Consider the following 14,974-nt stretch of genomic DNA (forward strand, 5'->3'; position numbering starts at 1 on the left):
TCAAGGCTCATGAACAAGGATGCTGGGGACTCAATGATATAAGGTATTTAAATGTGCTTCGTAAGTCCTAAAATGCCACCATTTTAAAAATTATTATTATTATTATTATTATCAGCAGCAGCGGTAGTAACAGACACTGATTATTAATTGATGTGGCACAGAATCATACATCCTTGAAACTCGCTGGATGATGGAGGGTTTGAATGACACATCCAGAGGACAGGCTGGGTTGGCAGTCCTTTCATGGGAGTGTCGAAGATGACCACATCACAACTCTTCCTGGGTGAGGCCGGCCTGCCTAGGAGGCTTCCTGGAAACCTCCCTGCTGGGCCCTGCAGAAAGCACCTCTGATACCTGACACTTTCAACAAGAAGGCCCTTCTTTTCATGAGAATCGTGCAGCAAAGAGAAACGTCAAACTGCGGAAATGCCCGATTCTGTAAATCAGTACACTGCTTCTTTAAAATGAAACCGTTCAAAGCCTGGGGAGCATCTTTATTTCGCAATTATGTTCAGCCTTCACCTGTAAATGACAACTACTAACCAGAAGCTCAAAAGGGAGGGGGGGAATCAAAAGAACTTTCCTATCTGATTTTTTTTGTTGTTCCCCCCTCTATCTGGTTTGTGCACCGACCGAGAAGCCTGCTTGCCTTTCAGGGGTTGCATTCCTTTAGGGAAAAGACAAATGACAACACGGGTACTTTAGAATTCTTGGAGGCACTGGGGGCTGCAAAGTGAGCTTTTAATATAAATGGAGAAAAGCTCCAAGCTGCCAGCATGAAATTCAGAAGGCGCAGGCAGAATGGCCTTCTCACCTAAGAGCAGGGCAAAGGGCTCCTTTGGCTCTAAAAGAGTCAATTTGTGTTTCAGATACCTTTCAGGAACTCGACACCGTGAAACTACCTGCTCCCAGGGAATCTGAGAAAGTCCTAGAATAGCTTTCTTCAAGAAGAGCAGCAAGTCTCCCTGCTTTGTAAAAGCTCTCCCTATTCGCTCCGCAGACCACAGGCCTGGACGCTGGGGGCCAGGGCAGCCCTGTCCGGCCCTGGGTCCAACACTGCCCAGCCTCTGAGAAGACATGACCTCTTCCATCCCGGCTCTGCCAGAGCGCCTGGAAGTCCTGCCCAGAGGGGTCCCAGAAACCAAATGACACAGAAGCCACAAAAGCCACATTTGGGGGGAGAGAAACAGGTTGGGGAAAGTTAAGTCTCACTAAAAGACAAATGCAATGTCTATGGACAATTCTGAAAAAATTACTCTAAAGAATGTAAAACCCAGTTGGAAAAAGTTAACAAACCTTCCTGAAAGGCTGGGTCAACAGAGACAGACCATTGCCCAGATGTAAAATAAATCACAGCTGATTTATTAGTTTTTAGGCATTAAAAGGTAACAAAGACCAAAAAGCTATTATCAAGGTTCATACAGATCTTATACTTTCTGCCAGAATCTGTTTAATTAGCTTGTCAATAAGGATCCATTGGCCAAAACACATTTAAAAGGCATATATATTCACCATATTCCCCATTCCTGGGAATATATATATATATATATATTATATATTTTATTATATATATATTTATTTCCCCCCCCCATTCCACCGAATATATATACCTTCTAAATTGAGCCAGGAGGCCCCTGACAGACACCACGTTCTCTTTCCTTCTCAGTTACCTGCATATTTCTAGAGAAACAGCATTCTAAGGTTTTTGCCCTTTGTGAAAGATCTCAGCGCTCAGGCAGCCTGCCGCCTCCCCCTCCCCCAGGTCCTGGCGGCTGTCTCTGCACTGCCCTGGAGGCAACTCTCCTATGGCTTCAGGTTTCCCCGTTTCTGTGGTGTGGGCACCAAGGACCTATCAAATGTTTATTACATTCGCGGGCGGGGAAACTGCCTCAGCGGCATCCTTCCTCCTACAGGTTGCAAAGGAAGTGTAGCAGCTTTTGACGTTAGACTGTTTCTGTCCAGGGAGCGAGGCGACTGAATTTAATTTTTTCACTGTGCTCCTTCCTCCCAGTCTGCCCCAGGTTACCCTGGGCACTTCCTGACACTATCCTGCAGAAGCGCGATTTTGACAATAACAATATTGTGGGCAAGTGGAGCGTTGGTTTTCTGATTTGCAGGTCACAGGGCAAGAGAACATCTTTGTTCCTTTTGCTTTCATTTAATAGCTCTGAGTGAAAGAGGAAAGGGGGATTTTAAGAAACGTTACTTGCTTTGCCAAAGATAATTATATCCCTACTGTTTTCTTTTCTCTCTCTTCCTTCCCCTCACCCTCAGTTTTAGAAGGAAGGTTCAGGGCTCCAGGCAGGATCTCCCTGATCCTGGAGATGCCCTTCAGGACAAGCCAAAATTACACCGGAGCAGGGCAACCGCAGGTCCCGCGGTGGGTTTGACAAACTGCTGGGGCCGACTGTCCAGGAAAACAGCCACCTGTCAGATTGCACCTGACTCCCTCCCTCCCGGGACCCCCGAAACGAGGCTCGGGCTCGAAGAAAGGCCATCCAGGGGACCGCCAGGGCTGGGCTGCGCTCCCTGGGGAGGGTCCGGTGTCCCAGCGCGCTAGGCGCACGGCCACGTGAGCCGCGAGTCGGGCTGGAGGAGCCGCAGGTGCGGCGGCGCGGGGACGCCGACCTACCTTCACGAAGAGCTCGATCTCGGGGTCCCTGTCGTCCCCGTTAGCCGTCGCCGCGTCCGTCATGCCGTCGGCGCCCGGGGCCAGTGTCCCGGGCCGGGGAGGCGCCACCTCTACGGCGCCTGGGTCAGCGCTCCTGCTCCTGCTGCTGCTGACAGCGGGGCCCCCTGCGGAGCGGCGTTTATTTATCGATTTTTAATGTACGTCTCAAGCCGGTGACAGCAGTGCCTGAGAGATCTGGGGCCCCCGGCGATCACCCGGAAAGGAGACAAGCCAGGAGGGGACAGGGGACCTGAGGGAAAGGTGGGCTCAGGGATGGGCAGCAGGTCCTGGGAGCAACAAGTGCCGCGCACTGGGAGGTGTCACAGGATCCGCGGCCGGCAGCGATCCAGCGGTCGCCGCCAGCGCCCAAAATAGCCGGCGCCGCGGGGCGGGGTCAGCCTGGGCGGGCGGGAGGGGCTCCCCGCGAATGCGGCCCCCGCCCCGCACCCCACACCCCGCACCCGGCGGACCCGCAGCAGCCAGGCGGGCGGAGGATGTCCTGGCAGAGGTGAAGCCGGGAGGGAGTGGAGGGGAGAGGAGGAGAGCGGAGAGAAGAGAGATGGGTTTAAGCCTTACGTTTCATTAATGAAGCATCAGCTCTTCCAAGTTACTCTTCTACCGGCGTTACCCACTTGGAAAGCCCCTTCCTGCCTTAGCGATGCTCAGAGTGGGATGGGGCTGTGGAGAGCGGGGAAGGGAACGCAAGGACCCTGAAAAATGTGCGTTTGCCCGCCTCGTGCTCGTGCTCGTGCTCCACCAACAGAGTAGGGTTAGCGGGGAGAGGGACGCAGGGACGGGCTGCGGGTGGTGGGGTGTAAGATAGAGAGGTGAGCCAACCCGGTCAGGTGCAGCCCGAGCCCAGATCCATGTTCTTGAACCGTCTGGGCTGTTGCTCTTCCCTTTTCTTTTCTTTTGCTTACTCTTTTCTTTCTTTTCTGTTCTTATTTATTTCTGTCCTCTTTTTAAACGTTTTTTAGTGAAGTATAATATGCATTGGAAAATGCATATATGGTTAAGTGCACAGTTCAATAAATTTTCACAACTGAACCTTTCCGTGAAACCAGCACCAGATGAAGAAGTAAAACGTTAGCTACACCCCCAGAAGCTCCTCCTGGTCTCTCCTCTCTAGCTGCTCTACACTGCTCACATCCACCTGGAGTAACTATTATCTGGACTTGTAACAGCACAGGTTAGTGTGGCCTGGAATTTTACAATAAACACAGTATAAACTCCTTGGCGTCTGGCTTCCTTGGCTTGCCTTTAAATTGGTGAGGTTCACCCATTCTGCTGTGTGTAGTTGGAAATCATCCATTTTTATTGCCACAATTTATTTATCCATTCTTCCATTGATGGACATTTGCATAGTTTCCAGTTAATGATTACCAGGGGGCTGCTATCAACATTCTAGCAAACATCCTTTCACACAACTGTTGGCTATATACACTCAGGAGTGGAATTGCTTGGTTCTAGAATTTAAGAATGTTCTTCTCAAGTAAACACTGCCAGACAGTTTTCCAAAGTGGTTGTACCACTTTATATTCCCACCCTCTATTTCTTTTAAAAACAGGTGCTAAGTCTTTTGCATCTGGAATCTAGTCAACTTCTGTTTGTGTTCTTTGCCTTCTCTTTAGTCAGTCCTTTTTGTGCTCTATCTTGCTTTACTTACAAATATATATTTGTTCCACAGCTTTCTAAGAAAAAAATTAATCACTTAATAGTAAGTAACAGTACTTATTAGGTTCCAGGCAAAAAATACTAAGCTCTCTACGTGTCTTAACTTATTTAATCTTTATGGATAGGGCTATTATCCCAATTTTACAAGTGGGGAAACTGAGGCATAGAGTCTTTAAGTAACTTGCCCCTAGTCATTTGGTTAGGAATCAGCAGAATCAGGATTTGAACCCAGACAGACTGAGCCTATGCTCTTAACGACTCTACTAACTGCCTCTCTCAAACTTAGTGCACACTGGGTAAGTCACTCTAGGCGAAAAAAAAAAGACACTGCCCTGGTCTTAATGGAGATTAAAATCTATTTCAGGATAACAGTCACATAAAAGGAAAACTAAGGCTGCCACATGAATTGGGCAGATGGAGGGGCTACATAAGTCAGCACATAGACAGATTATTCACCACGGATAGAGTGGCCAGAGAGAAAGGCCTCAGAGAGCAGAAGGCACTACAGCTGAACCTTCCAGAATGGTCAGGCACCTGACTGGCAGAGAAGATGACCACCCTTTACGACAGGCTGTTTCCCCATAAAATCCAAGTGCAATGTCTCCTCACCGTACACTGTACACGATAGCTTTGTCAAGGTGAGGTTTGACTGCTCTCCTCCTCCTTGGTTTCGGGCTTACATCACCAAAGGCCTTTAGAGAAACAGTCACCTTCCCAGCTGTACATTCCCAGCCAGTGACTGCATACTCTGGGAAGGACAAGGTTACAGAGGGAGACAGCCACCTTCGCTGCGCTGCGTGCACTACAGACTCATCACTTTCCCGCATGGGGCCGCGGACAATATTTGCAATAGCAGTGTGGAAGAGGTATAACATTATATGCTAAAATGTCTTTGAGGGTTGTTTTTTTTTTTCTGAGAGAGAAAGATGCCTTACCCATGTGATTATTTTCTTGGCTATGAGCTAAACAATATGTGACATGACCTCCACTTTCCTTAATCCCACACCTGGCAGAGTTGGCTTTTACTTCATTTTCTCCAAATATCCCCCACTTACCGAAAAATGAAGCAGTTCCCTTTTAATTTCCAGATAATACCTCCCATCTGAACATCTTTGCAGGTAACTGCTTATTTTAATATTATAAACTTTTATTTTGAAAAATATTCTGCTTTGGTCATAAAATATTTCTGTGCATATTTCTAGTTTTTAATTTCATATTCTGCTTTATAAGTTCCAGATTTAAAAGGCTTCATTTTATGCCCTTTAATGTCAAAGCAAAATTGGTTAGTCAGTTCCAGCTTTCTTCAGAGAAAAACACTTCCTTGATCATAGACTGTATTTCTGATAATCATAGTTTCATAAACTTGGTGCAAGTTTTGGTTAAATCCTTATCAGGAAAGCACTTCAAAAACATATTAAATGCTCACTTTGGCAGCACTTACACTAAAACTGGAATAATATAGAGCAGATTAGCATGGCCCCAAGGGAAGGATAACATGCAAATCTGTGTAACACCCATATTTTTGTATGATTGTTGAAATCAAAAATTATAACATATCTGATGGGGTTTTCAATATATTCAGATTCAATTATATGACATAAAGGGTGAAGGTAAAGGACCTTATTTGTTGTAATGTTTCTCTACTTCACTTCAAGTGGTAAGCGATGGACTCTAAGCAGATTGAGAAAAGTTATGCAAAGAGATATAGTAAAAAACCCAATAGAAAAATTTAAATGTAATGGCAAGAAATATTCAAATCATCTAAAAGGCGGGGAAAGGGAAAACAGAAAACTAGTAATAAAATGGCACACATAAATCCAACAATTTCAATACTTACACTAAATATAAATAGTCTAAACACATCAATTAAAAGCTGGAGATTGCTGGACTGGATTAAAAAAAAACAATCCAAAATCCAACTCTATGCTGTTACAGAGTCTCACTTCAAACATAATGATATAGATAAATTAAAGTAAAAATATGAGGAAAGATACCATGCAAACATTAATCAAGAGAAAGTTAGTCACCGTATTAATACCAAACAAAACAGACTCCAGAACAAGGAGATCATCATGGATAAAGAGGGAGATTATGTAATGATAAAAGAGTCAGCTCATCAGGAAGATACAACAACCCTAAATGTGTATGTCCTTAATAACTGAGCTTCAAAATATATAAGGCAAAAGTGATAGAACTGAAAGGAGGAAAAGAAAAATATGCAGCTAATGCAGTACCTAGAAAGAAATGTATAGGTATAATACATACAAGTATTATTTATAAATATATTACATATATGTGTATAACACACATAAGTATAACATATATAAATTTTATATGTGAAATATTCTCTTTAGAAAAGAAGAAAGGTCTCAAATCAATAGTCTAATCTTCCACCTTAAAAAATTAGAAAAAGAATAGCCAACGAAACACAAAGCAAGAAGAAGAAGTAAATAATAAATATAAGAACAGAAATTAATAGAACTTTAAAAACATAACAGTGGAGAAAATTAATGAGACCAGAAGCTGGTTCTTGGAAAAGACCAATAGAATTAATAAACTTCTAGCTATATTTACAAGAGAAAAAGAATGTGTATATATGATGATGATGATGAAGAAACCATGATGATCCTTAAAAGATTTTCCCAAAACGTTCACCTTACCCAGCACCAGAGTGTAAGCATATCATTCACGACAAGCTCCTACTCTTGTGTACTTAACGATATTTAGTCGAACCCACTCATTCTGCCCAGGGTAGCAGCTATTTCTATAGCAGTAGGTCATTCCACCCTTACATTCTCTACAGAGGATCTCTTGGACAATCCCAAGGGTTTCAGCTTCCAGCTGAGGGGACTGACCGATTTTGATGACACCGGTGGAAGCACCGGTCATATCATGTCTCTGTGGGAGGACCTAGTGGGTGTAGACAAAGGAAGATGGGTCCTTCCACCTGCATGAGGTCACAGGTTGGGCTGTGAGGCAGATTGGGCTGGGTCGCTGGTTCTGTTCCTTTATAAACTAACGTGCTCTCGGGTGTGTCCAACATTGCCAGTGATCTTTGTCCTCACAGCAATCTGCCTGCTTGTGCTCAGCACAGGGAGAGGCCAGGGAGTAGGCTGGACTGAAGCCCAGAGTCCATGTCAACAACTGTCACTCATCCCGCTGATTCACTTATTACTTATTCCTTCCCCTTGTGTTTTGGGGGTGACATGCTCTTTCTAGAACCCTCTGAGAACACGCTGTGTACAGATCCCCTCCTGAAACTGAGCAGTCTTAGCTCCTATTATTATTCCTTCCTGGAATTCCTTCATGGGTCAAGTCATGTCTTTTTCATAAGAGTGGAAGGTCCTTGAGGACAGGAATCCAGTTTGGTGTCCCTTCAGCATAACCCACAGAATGCAATTGCCCCTTTCTATCAGCTTGCAAGCAAGCTGATAATACTCCCAGGACAGTGTACATGCTCGTTAAATAATGGCTGATGGAATCAGTTAATGAATAACTGGCACCTCTTTTATTCACAGCCTCCTCCTCCACTTGGAATTCTGTGCTTATATCACTCCAAGGCTGATGTTAGTGAAATAGACTTTACAGTGCGGAGTTTTTATAAATATTCTAATTTTGAACTGAAACATAGGAGAGGGTTATACAACAATAATGATAGTTAACATTTCCAAAAGTCCACTGTGTGTGGGAACTCTGAATCCCTTATTAGCTCACTTCATCTTCATAATAACCCAACGAGACAGGTGCTATTAGTCTCATTTCACAAACGAGGAAGCAAAGACTCAAAGAGGTTAAGTAACTTGTCCAAGGCCACACAGATAATTATAATCATTTATCTGGCACTCTGGCCCAGGTCTCCCCATCTTCTTAACCACCAGTGCTTTACTGTGTATGTGAAATAGGATGTGGTTGGATGAGATTTGGGTGCTGACAGACATTTAGAAATTGCTTATTGAATTGGTGGGATCAGTGAATGGCCAGTCTTAGAAAAGAAATGGCTAGACTTGAGGATTCTGGAACCCTCCTTTGCTCTGCTAAACTTAAGAGACACCCAGAGATGAGCTGAAAAAAAGAAACAGGGACTAAGAAGTGGCACACACAAAATAAAAAAATGCCCAGCCCCTAGAGAAAGCAAAACCATGGGAGACAAAAGGCAGGATAAAAGTGATCCCAGGTCATGTTCTGTTGCATCACTGTGCATTTTTGGTAGGGTTTACTGCTTCAGTGATGGTCCTCCCTTAATGGCAAAATTCATACGTTAGTCACAGCAAGATCACATAAAAATACTAATCCATGTTTTAAAAACTTGGATAGCATCCAAGATAAATATATGTAACAAAATTCCAAAACAATTGTTGACCCATATTGCTCTTACCCACACATCTGATTCTATTTCGACCAACAGGTTCACTTTGCCAATTGAGCAGAGACAGCCTTTAATAACTCAAAAAAAGGCATGCTGTTAAAGAGGACCAGGGTGGAGGAGAAGCGAGGTGAGGGGCAGTGGGGATGGAAAGTCAGCATCTATACAAGTGGGAGCAGAATGCAGAATGTTTTGAGGAAAGTGGGCAGATGCCCATGACCCAACAGAATAAAGTTCTGAAAGGAAAAGGGAAAGGTTGTTATGATGTTTGACAGCTAGAATCCATTCACCTTTTTGTTAGAGGGGACCCCGATTTTCCTTAAGATTCTACATCCTCTCCATTCACAGCCCGTCAGGCTCAAGTGGAGTTTCAGGGGTGGGCAGATGACTCGTGTTGGCCAATGGGAGCACCGAATTCCTCTGAGCACAGTGATTGGTTCAAAATGGACACATGACCAACTTGGACCCAATGAGATTCAATTCTGAGACTTTGGTCAGAAATGTGTTTAAGAGAAAATTCTTCCTTTCTTTACAGAGAAACTAGGATATGATCCTGGAGCTGCCTACACTATCTTGCCACTGCTGAGACAAGAGTCTGACTGAGAGCAAAGCCAACAGAGAGGGAAAGAAAAGGGCCAAGAGATGGAGAAAGGAAGACTGTGCTCTGGTGCATTGTTTGAGTGACTGGACCTCTGCGTGCCTAGAATTTCCTATCCTGATGGTCAGTAAAAATCCCTTTTTGGCTCAGACCATCCTGAGTTGGGTTTTCTGATGTTTGCAACTAGAGATTTATATCCACAACAGTTAGAACCTGCACAGAATAAAGAAAGAGGGCTATGGGCAAGAGCTGTTCCATATGATAGAAAAAAGGTCTCAACAACACGGTGATGCACTTTAGAAAGGTGACCGCATCCTGAGATGAATACAAAGTATATTTTTAAGGTTCTAGTCCTCATAAAAACACGATATAGTCTTTTCAGGCTCATGAGCTAAGATACAAGGTGAAAATAAAAATATGTTCAGGAATTGACAAAGTTACAGAGAAAGGTCCTGTGTGTAGATGTAAGGTGATCACATAGAGCTACAGAATAAAATGATAAAATCATAAAACAATGTCTCCAGGAATTGATTGTTGGTTTTTTTTTTTTTTTAGCAGAGAAAAAAATTCCGGGAACATATGTGTATTTGAGTCTTTTCTTTCTTTCCATATATTTCCTTGTATCTTTCTCCTTTTCTCTCTACTTTAGGAACTCAGAGAAATAGAATAAAACATTTCTGTGCATTATTACCTGGTCAGAGCTAAGCCAACACAGAAGAAATTTATTTCTGCAGCACAGTAATAAGGGATTCCCTTTAACCTATACTCAGGGAGGAAGGTTTGATTCTATTTTTGTCATATATTTCCCCAACTGTGCAATCTTTTATGATCTGCCAGGAAGATTAACCCTACACCCACAAAGCTTGGACAGAAAAATCACAGAGTATTACCTTGAATTGTTTCAATTTCCTTCTTCCAGGGAGAAGGCAGAAAGCACTTCAAATATCTCATTTTGGTTAAATGCAGCAAGCACACCTTGGTTGGCTGTTCTGTACCAGGCACTGTGCTCAATGCTGGGGATAAATTTATGGTAAGTCCCAGCCCCCTTCCCAAGGAGCTCACAGTGCCTAAAACACGGATGGGGTGCTCCCAGTCCTCAGCCCTTCTAGCTGAGGAGATATAATGTGTTTTAGGAAAACACAGAATTGACATAGACCTGACATTGAAAAAGATGCTCATTGCCCACATTTTTATGAACATATAGCACTTTGATCTACACCAGTTGCCTCACAAATGAGTCCTCCTCCACTGAGACATTCATGGCCAGAGTTACTTCATCATTTTCACATTCATTGCTCTATTGACTACCTATTTTACACCAAATACACCTGGGAACACTGGGTCTACCTCGGGGAATAAACCAGGTGCATAACCCCTGCCTGGTGGGTCTCGCAGTTCATTGTGGGAGACGGAACAAACAAGCAAACAAAGAAATGGATGTATAATTATAAAATGGGAGAAATATTATCTGGGAATCTGGGTTGCAATGCTAAAGAATCGCGGAGGAGAATGCGGGAACCTCCTTTGTGCAGTGTCCATGGGGAAGGCCTCTCTGAGGAGGGGAGGGTTAAGCCCAGACCTGAATGATAAAAAGGAGCCTGTCATGTAAAGACCGAAGGGAAGAGAGAAAGGAACAGCATGTGTGAGGGCCCTGAGGTAGACAGAACAAAGCATTTTATGATGAGGAACTGAGGGTCTAGGGTCTACATCGTGGAATCACACTTTCACCTTTTCCTATGTGATTACATTTTGCCGCCTTTGTGACGTCAATACACTGTTGGAGAAAATCTGCCCAGAGGCTTTCATTCAGTGAAAGAGTTCTAGCACGAAGAAATAAAGACGGCTCCACTGAAGGTACATTGAGTTTGCAGCCAGTCACTCTCTGTACTTCTCTGTAACGATGCATAATTTCCTCAGTTAAATACACTTTGGAAAGGTTCTCAGTGCACCCCTGTACAAAAGACACACATTAGTCTAAGACTCCTTTGCAAGTAAAGTTTTTCATCTCAAGGTCCCTCCCACTTGGTTTTTCTCACTGGCTGCGTCTCCACCAGGCTAGGGCATGTGGGGAGCAGCAAGCCCGCTTCCAAAGGCTGATATTTTATCCAAGTGATTTTATGTTTTTAAAAAATGCCTTGAAGTTCATTCAATTGCAGTAAAACGAATTCTTTTTTACCTTGCTCTTTTGGAATCTCATAGAGCCAACCATTGTCACTTTTTCCTCTCATAAAATTAAGTCCCCGGATGAATAGAACTGAATGTGGAACAGTCACTAATGCCCCATCCACACAGCACAGGGTAATTGCATCAGTAAACACCAGACTTAATGCCCTTAATGGAGCCTCTCAATCTTAAGGCCCAGAGGGACAACTGTTGACCTAAGCTGTGCCTTCCTCACCGCACCCGGCTCCCCACGGGACGTCATCAAATTAAAAGGCAGAGGGATGCAAAACAGCCACGCCAAAGTGGTCTGGCCAAGTTCACTAGTCAAGGCCAACTCCTCTGCTCCCTCCCCCTCATCGTAAGGATGCTGTGCACCCAGCAATGTGGATGCTGGCTGCACAGCATACCTCGTCCCTGTCCTGGGAGGCTACGGGCAGTCAAGAGCCACTCACTGCGGGGTGACCATTTACCCTGCAGTAAATAAGGCTGAAGGGGGTCCTGTCTGAACAATAAACAGTACTGACCCTCTGCATGTGCTTGTCACAAATGAAGACAAAATATCAGGACAATAAAAAGGGAAGGAGCCTGCTCATCCTGGACGCAAGCATAACGACACCTCCCACTGATGGATGTTTGAAGGTCTGCTTGTGTTCCTCTCTTCTCCAGTAAGCTGTAGTGACCTAGAAGGCATACACAATCCATTCTCTCTCTCTCTCTCCTTATTTTTTAAATAGACTTTCTAAAAATGGTTTTAGATTCACTAAAAAATCGAGCAGTCAGGACAGAGTTACGTGTACCCCCTACCCCGCATCATGCACAGCCTCCCTCCCCACCAGCATCCTTCACCAGAGCCCACATGGGCTACAGTCGTGAAGCTGCACTGACAGTCCTCATCACCCAGAGCCCAAGGTTGACACTGGGTGCGCTCTTGGTCTTGTACATTCCATTGGTTTTGACAAGTGTCTAACGGCGTGTCCCCACCACTGTAGTGTCACACCGAGCAGTCGCACCACCCTGAACACCCTCTGTGCTCCACCTCCTCATCGCCCCCTCCTCCCTAGCCTCTGGGAACCACTCCGGGGTCTTTAACTGTCTCCACAGTTGTGTCGTTTCCAGAATGTCATCCAGCTGGAGTCATACGATATGTAGCCTTTTCAGACGGGCTTCCTTCACTGAGCATTATGCGTTTAACAGTCCACATGTCTTTTCATGACGTCCGTGGTCCTCTCATTACCAGCAATGAGCCTCACACAGAGCAGGCGCTTGATGCGCATTTGCTGAGGAAATGGGTTGAATAACCAAGCAAATGAGTGAGTGTATTTCAGGTAGTTCATATGATGACTGTTGACCTACTAAGCGTAGGCTCTCTGCCAGGCATCTTTGAACAATGACAGCATTTGCATGGGACCTCCAAAAAGACTTCTTATTTTATCATGCCAGCAGCCGTGAAAACAGAACAGGTATATTTCTTGTTATTTCCATGTTAACAAGATCAGAAAAGTTGGATTCGGGGAGGTAAAATAACTTGCCCAGATTCCCTGGGCCTGGGAGTGGCAGAGCCATCACTGGCCTCTGGAACTCTCTGATGTACTTTGATGTCTTGACCCTGTACCACATCTCCCTGAAAGTCAGGCTCTGGGTCATTCAAACTAACAAATATTAAACGAGAAACTGATGCATGCTGATACAGTGACAGATGAGGGCTAAAGCCACCTGCTCCCAACCTTGTGGCTCAGGGGAGAACATCTCCCCTGAGAACAAAGGACCTTCAAGGATCTAGGCCCAAATTCATTTCAGATCTGCAGTGTGATGGGCCGTCAGAGGGACAATGAACTTCTGGGAGTGATGCCTGGTTATGAGTGAGTTATGGGTGAGGTTCATGAGGTCCCTGTCTGGAAATCAGTGCCATCCGGAGATCACTCATTCATTCCCAGATCTTAACTCTCAACCTTTGTCTCTCCCCCAAGAGCCTCATGCTAATATGAAACTACGTGCTGATTAAATACCTTGGGCGTCCCAGTTTCCTCAAAGTCAACATTCCCAAATGATCGCACAAATAATCTTCTTCCCCAAATTATCTCCTTATCCTGTGTTTTCTTTCCCAGTCAGTGACACCGTCATCTTTCCCGTCACCCAAACCAGAAACCAAACCCATATTTTGGTTTAATTCCTCCGTCATCCCTAATCCAATTAGTCACCAAGTCCCTACTCTCAAATCTCTTCGCTTTTTACCCCTGTTGCCGCAGCTGCATTGCCTCCTGCCTGAATGGTCATTCCTAACTGCACTCTGTCTGGGCCCCTCACCTTGCCCCTCAAATCCATTCTCTGCCCAGTGGCCAGAGCGAGCTATCCACAATACCCATTGGGTCACACCAGCCCTTGCTCAAAAGCCTTCAGTGGCTCAGTGTGGACCATAATGTGATGGCTTGTGACCTGTCTGCCCATCTGAACTCATCTGGCCTCAGGCCATAAAGATTCTGGGAAGCTTAAGATGATTGATTTCCTACACACACACACCCTGCTGTTTCCTGCCTCCATGTCTCTGCTCCCATTACTTGAAACACTTTCGCACCTTTCCTCAGCCAGCAAACTCTTTCTCATCCTTTAAAACTCATGCCTCCATTACACATTATGCAAATCTCTATTCTTGTTCTATTACATTGAAGTTATTTGTTTCTGTGTCTGTTGCCCTCTAGAGCTAAGATCTTCAAGTACAGGAGGAACTGACTCATCCCTCAATTAAGCGCTTCCTGTATCATAATCATCACTTTACATGCCCACGGCCCCAACAAACTTTTAGAAAGCAGCGTGGTGTTTCTTATCTTTGTTTCCTCCTGCCCAAGCTCATGGTAGACGTCTGGATCTACCTGTCCACATTCACTCATTTGTTCAACAAATCCGTATTAAGATCCTATTTTCTTCCAACACGGTGCTTTGCAGAGTATGTTTCTCCAGTTCTTAAAGGTCTGATGCACTAAAAAATAAAAGCAGTGCTTTTTAATGCTAAGTTGCTGGTTCTGATATCTTGATTAAGTGGGAAATGGCTCTCCTGCCCCTCACCCTCTCCACGACATTTACTCTTTTCAATGTATGACTGTCACTCTTTGCCAACAGATGCCACAGTAAAAATGAGAAAATAAGATGTGCGAAAACACAAAGGTAAGCCTTGACTCTGGGCAAAAGATATGAACGGTTCACGAAAACAGGAACACAGAAACTAATAAATATATAAAAAGTCATACCACTTGGCTAAGACACTGAAATTGTACCAATGAGAGATTTTCTCATTGAGTTAGTAGAAATCTTTAGAGATTCATGATAAAAATGGTGGGTATACATGCAGTATGGGTGCAGAGTGTAAATCGGTACCGTCTTTTGGATGGGGCTGTTACCCATCAAATTTGAAGACAAAGTTTGGTCGTATGAAGACCCAACAGGTCCACTGACAGGAAACTCTTAAGTGAGCAAAGAACGTATGTTCAAAGATGTTCATGGCATCCTTGTT

General features: G+C 44.5%; 1 protein-coding gene and 1 non-coding gene across 5 annotated transcripts in view; one reads left to right on the top strand and one right to left on the bottom strand.

Annotated features, from left to right (window-relative positions):
• CLIC5 (chloride intracellular channel 5) overlaps window positions 1-14,974 on the bottom strand; it is a 152,270-nt gene that overhangs the window by 86,058 nt on the left and 51,238 nt on the right. Inside the window, exon 1 of one of the 4 annotated variants that reach the window (XM_031434601.2) lies at window positions 2,633-3,026. The exons of the other annotated variants lie outside the window; for them this stretch is intronic. Coding sequence (XP_031290461.1) covers window positions 2,633-2,695 — 63 coding nt within the window. The 5' untranslated portion in view covers window positions 2,696-3,026. Of the gene's footprint in view, window positions 1-2,632; window positions 3,027-14,974 lie in introns of those variants that run through there. 4 annotated transcript variants of the gene reach the window in all.
• Window positions 5,764-5,869, top strand: LOC116147859 (U6 spliceosomal RNA). The gene has a single exon (XR_004131450.1). It is a non-coding gene; the product is annotated as a U6 spliceosomal RNA (small nuclear RNA).

This window comes from Camelus dromedarius, chromosome 19 (genome assembly GCF_036321535.1).
Source record: "Camelus dromedarius isolate mCamDro1 chromosome 19, mCamDro1.pat, whole genome shotgun sequence".
Classification (NCBI taxonomy): Eukaryota; Metazoa; Chordata; class Mammalia; order Artiodactyla; family Camelidae; genus Camelus; species Camelus dromedarius.